Raw genomic sequence first — 7,164 nt, 5'->3', positions numbered from 1 at the left:
TGCTGATCTGATCACGCACTATCGATCGCGCAGTACGTGATGGAGTAGACGGTGTACCCGCGGGAGCACGAGCGCGTGCGCGAGCTCCGCCTCATCACGCAGCAGCACGCCAAGTCGTTCATGGGGTCGTCGCCGGACCAGATGCAGTTCTTCTCCGTCCTGCTCAAGCTGATGGGCGCCAGGAGCACGATCGAGGTCGGCGTCTTCACCGGCTACTCGCTGCTCTCCACCGCGCTCGCCCTCCCCGCCGGCGGCAAGGTGGTGGCGATCGACGTGAGCCGGGAGTGCTACGAGCTGGGCCGCCCGGTGATCGAGGCGGCCGGCGTCGCGCACAAGGTGGACTTCCGCGAGGGCGACGGGCTCGCCGTGCTCGACGGGATGCTGTGCGAGGACGGCGGCGCCAGGGCTGGCGCCTTCGACTTCGCGTACGCGGACGCCGACAAGCTGCAGTACGCCGGGTACCACGAGCGGCTGCTGCGGCTGGTGCGCGTCGGCGGCGTCATCGCCTACGACAACACGCTCTGGGGCGGCTCCGTGGCCATGCCCCGCGACATGCCCGGCAGCTCCGACTACGACCGCCTCGTGCGGGATAGCTTCCTCCGGTTCAACGCCGCCGTAGCCGCCGATGACCGCGTCGAGGCCTGCATCCTCCCCATCGCCGACGGCGTCACGCTCTGCCGACGGCGTCACGCTCTGCCGCCGCGTCAAGTGAAGCACCCACCGTTCCCTTTATTAATTGCCCAACACGACGAAGATGAGTTTTTAGTTTTGGACCCCGATATCCACCACACGTGTGGCATAATAGGCATTCGCCCATACATCGTATGTGGCATGAGCAGGGGGCAGCCCACACGGGCTGTGTGTGGACGAATAGTAGAATTACCCACACGTGTGGTCACGGCTGCTTCGTGCCACACGCCCAACAAATACTACTCTGAAGAAATATGCCCTAGAGGCAATAATAAAGTATTATATATTTCCTTATAGCATGATAAATGTTTATTATTCATGCTAGAATTGTATTAACCGTAAACATAATACATGTGTGAATACATAGACAAACAGAGTGTCACTAGTATGACTCTACTTGACTAGCTCGTTAATCAAAGATGGTTATGTTGCCTAGCCATAGACATGAGTTGTCATTTGATTAACGGGATCACCTCATTAGGAGAATGACGTGATTGACTTGACCCATTCCGTTAGCTTAGCACCCAATCGTTTAGTATGTTGCTATTGCTTTCTTCATGACTTATACATGTTCCTATGACTATGAGATTATGCAACTCCCGTTTACCGGAGGAACACTTTGTGTGCTACCAAACGTCACAACGTAAATGGGTGATTATAAAGGTGCTCTACAGGTGTCTCCAAAGGTACTTGTTGGGTTGGCGTATTTCGAGATTAGGATTTGTCACTCCGATTGTCGGAGAGGTATCTCTGGGCCCACTCGGTAATGCACATCACTATAAGCCTTGCAAGCATTGTGACTAATGAGTTAGTTGCGGGATGATGTATTACGGAACGAGTAAAGAGACTTGCCAGTAACGAGATTGAACTAGGTATCGAGATATCGACGATCGAATCTCGGGCAAGTAACATACCGATGACAAAGGGAACAACGTATGTTGTTATGCGGTCTGACCGATAAAGATCTTCATAGAATATGTGGGAGCCAATATGGGCATCCAGGTCCCGCTATTGGTTATTGACCGGAGAGGTGTCTCGGTCATGTCTACATAGTTCTCGAACCCGTAGGGTCTGCACGCTTAACGTTACGATGACAGTTTTATTGAGTTTTGATGTACCGAAGGAGTTCGGAGTCCCGGATGAGATCGGGGACATGACGAGGAGTCTCGAAATGGCCGAGACGTAAAGATCGATATATTGGACGACTATATTCGGACTTCGGAAAGGTTCCGAGTGATTCGGGTATTTTTCGGAGTACCGGAGAGTTACGGGAATACGTTTGGGCCTTATTGGGCCATACGGGAAAGAAGAAAAAGGGCCTCAAGGGTGGCCGCACCCCTCCCCTTGGTCTGGTCCGAATTGGACTAGGGAAGGGGGGCACCCCGCCCCCCTTCCTTCCTTCTCTTTTTCCCTTCCTCTTTTCCTATTCCATATGGGAGGTGGAATCCTACTAGGACTAAGGAGTCCTAGTAGGACTCCACACTTGGTGCGCCCCCTCCTAGGGCCGGCCTCCTCCTCCCTTGCTCCTTTATATACGGGGGCAGGGGGCACCCCAGAGACACAACAATTGATCCTTGAGATCTCTTAGCCGTGTGCGGTGCCCCCTCCACCATATTACACCTCGATAATACCGTTGCGGAGCTTAAGCGAAGCCCTGCGTCGGTGGAACATCATCATCGTCACCACGCCGTCGTGCTGACGAAACTCTCCCTCAACACTCGGCTGGATCGGAGTTCGAGGGACGTCATCGAGCTGAACGTGTGTAGAACTCGGAGGTGTCGTGCGTTCGGTACTTGATCGGTCGGATCGTGAAGACGTACGACTACATCAACCGCGTTGTGATAACGCTTCCGCTGTCGGTCTACGAGGGTACGTGGACAACACTCTCCCCTCTCGTTGCTATGCATCACCATGATCTTGCGTGTGCGTAGGAATTTTTTTCAAATTACTACGTTCCCCAGCAGTGGCATCCGAGCCAGGTTTTATGCGTTGATGCTATGCACGAGTAGAACACAAGTGAGTTGTGGGCGATATAAGTCATACTGCTTACCAGCATGTCATACTTTGGTTCAGCGGTATTGTGAGATGAAGCGGCCCGGACCGACATTACGCGTACGCTTACGCGAGACTGGTTTCACCGTTCGGAGCACTCGTTGCTTAAAGGTGACTGGCGGGTGTCTGTCTCTCTCACTTTAGTTGAACCGAGTGTGGCTACGCCCGGTCCTTGCGAAGGTTAAAACAGCACCAGCACTACTGGAATCAGCTAATTTGCCATCTGCCAGCTCTTTGCCGTCTGCTAGCTGACGGCAAAGAAGCTCTTTGCCATCAGCTACCCAAAAGCAGACGACAAAGAAAGGGCAGACGGCAAAGAAGCTCTTTGCCATCTGCCAGCTGACGGCAAAGAATCTTTGTCGTCCGCTGGCGGACGGCAAAGAGTGAGGTGGCCCCCACTCCCCGCCCGTTTGGGAAAAACTTAACGGGCCACCTCTTTGCCGTCCGCTAGCAGACGGCAAAGAGGCAAAAAAGCGGACGACAAAGAGGGGCGGACGGCAAAGAGCTCACTACCTAACGGCCCGTACCCCCCGCCCGTTACTCACTTCTTCTCTCCCTCGCCGTTTCTCTCCTCCCACCCCGCCGCCGCCGCCGCCGCCCCGTCGCCCCCGCCGCCCTGGCTCGCCGCCGCCCCGGGGCCCCGTCGCCCCCACCGCCCCGTCGCCCCCCCCCCCCCGCGCCCCACCACCCGGGCCCGGCCCCCCGTCGCCCCCACCGCCCCGTCGCCCCCCCCCGCCCCGGCCCCCCGCCGCCCCGCGCCCCACCGCCAGGGCCCGGCCCCCCGCCGCCTCCTCCACCGCCCCGCCCCCCTCCTCCACCCCCAGGTGAGCCCCCCTTTTTTCTGTTTTTTTTTCTGTTTTTTTCCTTTTTAGTTTTAGTTTTAGTTTAGATTTAGTTGTAGTTGTAGTTTTAGGTTTAGTTTTAGTTTTAGGTTTAGTTTAGTTTGAGGAAAGAAGAAGAAGAAGAAAAAAGAGGAGAGGAGGAGAAGAAGAAGAGGAAAAAGGAAAGGAAGAAGAAGAAGAGGAGGAGGAGAAGAAAAAAGAAGAAGAGGAATAAGAAGAAGAAAAAAGAGGAGAGGAGGAGAAGAAGAAGAGGAAAAAGGAAAGGAAGAAGAAGAGGAGGAGGAGAAGAAAAAAGAAGAAGAGGAAGAAAAGGAAGAATAGGAAGAAGAAGAAAAGGAAAAAAGAGGAAAAAACCCCGACCCGACACGGCACCCCGACCCCGACCCGGCACCCCGACACGACACCCCGACCCCTAGACCCCGACCCCGACACCCCGACCCCAACCCCGACACCCCGACCCCGACCCGGCACCCCGACCCGACACCCCGACCCCGAGACGGCACCCCGACCCGACACCCCGACCCGACACCCCGACCCGGCACCCCAACCCGACACCCCGACCCCGAGACCCCGACCCCGAGCCTCACCCGACACCCCGACCCCGACACCGACACGGCACCCCGACCCCGACCCGGCACCCCGACCCGACACCCCGACCCCGAGCCTGACCCGACACCCCGACCCCGACACCGACACGGCACCCCGACCCCGACCCCGAGCCTCACCCGACACCCCGACCCCGACACCGACACGGCACCCCGACCCGACACCCCGACCCCGACCCCGACACGGCACCCCGAGACCGACACGACACCCCGACCCCCGACACCTCCCGAAAAGGTGTTCTTTGGCCTTCCAGAAGCCGACGGGGTCATATATTTGTGAATTATTAGTTAGGTCATATATCTTTCGATTTTGTTATGAAAAACATCATATATAATTGTGTTGATCGGGTAGTTTTAAATGTGCAGTTGTTTCATCGCTGCGAGGTTTGGTGTTCGACGACCTCGCCGTGCGTTTGACGAGCTCTGCCCCTTCGTTCGTGGGTGAGCACAAATGACATGTCCTCCTCCCCCATTAATTATTTGATCTATTCCGATGAAACTTGATAGCTAGCTACATATGTGTCTTGAATCATCAGTATGCGTAACCAATATGTGTCTCCCGTTCGAAAGCGTCATAGTTATAAATATGCATGCATTTGCATATTTATAACCTTGATTCTTTCGAATTGTCCAACGCTATCCATGGACAGCCCGAGTATGTTTAGATTGGGTTCGTTTTCCCATATGCTTTGCTCCGGATCCAACGCATAAATTTCGTCAGTGCCTCCCCTGTTGTTCTCCGGGTACACATCCTCTCTGTTTATTGCAGAGACGTGAATCAGGAGAACAGCGGGGAGGTGCTGCCGAAATTTTGCGTAGGATCTGGAGCATAGCATGGGAAAATGAACCCAATCTAAACATACTCGGGTGGGATTAGGACCTATCATTACCTATTAGAGTGTAGGTTGCATGGACGTAATAAAATTGACAAAGTAGATCAACTGATGAATATATACATGGTGAATTATATATATATATATTTGTTGTGTGTCTAGTAGCTCTGAAAGTCAAGATGAGTGATCGTGCGTGGATGTACACCGGTCACACTGGTCAGAACAAATGGAGCACTGAATGGTTCACAAAAACCAAGGGGTTTGTGCGAGCCGCATTTGCAAATGGCCAGAGGAAAACCTGGTGCCCCTGTTTACGGTGCGGCAATTGGGAAAAGAGGACAGAGGCTGAAATGGGCAAACACCTGCAGAAGAGTGGTTTTATGCCCGATTATACGGTGTGGACATTTCATGGTGAGTCTGCCCAACGTGACCGAGCTGAGGTGGATCGTCGTCGCACCGACGAGCATGGTACCGGGATGGAAAACATGGTGCAAGACTTTGATGATGCTCGGGATTCGGACGAGGAGATGGAGGAATCTGCAAAGGCCTTCAATGAAATGTTGGAGTCTTCAAAACGTCCGCTCCATGAGCACACTGAGCTTTGTCAGTTGGATGCCATCTCACAAGTAATGGCTCTGAAGGCTCAGTTCAACTTGGGCAGAGAATGCTATGATGCAATGATGACAGTATTTGGATGCTTTCTACCCAAAGGCCATGTAATGCCTGCAAACCTATACCAGTCGGACAAAATCCTCCGTGCACTGAAGATGCCCTATGATAAGATACATGCCTGTGAGAAAGGATGTGTCTTGTTTAGGCTTGACTATGCGGACTTGAACTATTGTCCCATTTGCAAGTCTTCCAGGTATGTTGTGGTAGACAACGGTATGGGTGAGAAGACACAGACCAAAATCCCCGTTAGTGTTCTTCGGTATATGCCAATCGTACCAAGACTTCAACGTCTTTTCATGGTCGAAGAGACGGCCAGACAGATGACATGGCACAAAACGGGCAAAAGAACCGAACTAGATGCAGATGGGAATCTGATGATTGTACACATATCGGATGGTGTTGCGTGGAAAAAGTTTGATGAATTACATGGTGACAAAGCGGCAGATCCGAGGCATCCTCGAGTCGGCATCAGCACGGATGGGTTCAGTGTGTTTGGTATGACGGCAGCCCAATACAGTTGTTGGCCCGTATTTGTCTTTCCACTCAATCTCCCCCTGGACAGATTATGCAAAGAAAGAACATTTTCCTGACGTTGATAATTCCAGGGCCCAACTATCCGGGGAAAAATATGAATGTGTACATGCAACTGCTTAAGGACGAATTGCAAGAAGCCTGGGATAATGGGTTCAAGACATACGATGCCTATAGCAAACGGAACTTCATAATGCGTGTCTGGTACATGTACTCGACGCATGACTTTCCGGCGTATGCGCTATTCGTTGGCTGGTGTGTGCATGGAAGGTTCCCGTGCCCCACATGCAAGGGAGCTCTTGAGTTTCGTTGGCTTCAGGCCGGTCGCAAGTTTTCTTGCTTCGACATGCATAGACACTTCCTGAATCCTCGCCATAAGTTCAGGAAAGACAAGAAGAACTTCATTAGAGGTAGAGTTGTCAAAAACTCTGCACCACCTGCATTGACAGGCCAACAGACCCTGGATCAGTTAAACGCTCTCGAGCCAGATCCAGAGCGTCCAGGGTACTTCAAGGGGTATAATTCTAAGCACGCCTGGACTCACAAAACATGCTTATGGGATCTGCCTTACTTCAAAGACCTCCTTTGCCCACACAACATCGACGTGATGCACACTGAGAAGAATATCGCCGAGGCACTTTTTGGTACATTGTTCGGCATAGATGGGAAGTCAAAGGATAATACTAAGGCTAGAGTCGATCTGGAGGCGCTATGTGATAGGCCGTTACAAAACATGAAAGAACCGAAAGGAAAGCAGAACTGGACGAAGCCAAAGGCATGGTTCAATCTTGGAAGGCCAGCTATGAGGGAAATTATCTTGTGGGTGAAAATGCAGTTGATGTTCCCCGATGGGTATGCAGCGAATCGACAGAGGGGAGCCAGTCTTGATAAATTGAAGATATTTGGTCTCAAGAGTCATGATTGGCACATATGGATTGA

The 7,164-nt window shown here is 52.8% G+C and overlaps 1 protein-coding gene across 1 annotated transcript; it reads left to right on the top strand.

Moving 5' to 3' along the window:
* On the top strand, positions 1 to 1,049 carry LOC109771777 (caffeoyl-CoA O-methyltransferase). Its single transcript, XM_045228072.2, has one exon. The coding sequence runs from the start codon at positions 121 to 123 to the stop codon at positions 985 to 987; it is 867 nt and encodes a 288-aa protein (XP_045084007.1). The 5' UTR covers positions 1 to 120; the 3' UTR covers positions 988 to 1,049.
* The last annotated feature ends 6,115 nt before the right edge of the window (positions 1,050 to 7,164 follow it).

This window comes from Aegilops tauschii, chromosome 4 (genome assembly GCF_002575655.3).
Source record: "Aegilops tauschii subsp. strangulata cultivar AL8/78 chromosome 4, Aet v6.0, whole genome shotgun sequence".
NCBI lineage: Eukaryota > Viridiplantae > Streptophyta > Magnoliopsida > Poales > Poaceae > Aegilops > Aegilops tauschii.
Note: the sequence above shows the minus strand (reverse complement) of the source record. Positions and strands in the feature narration are given on the sequence as shown.

Coding starts and splice junctions, on each gene's coding strand:
- LOC109771777 (XM_045228072.2), top strand. CDS start 121: ATGGGGTCGTCGCCGGACCAGATGCAGTTCTTCTCCGTCCTGCTCAAG.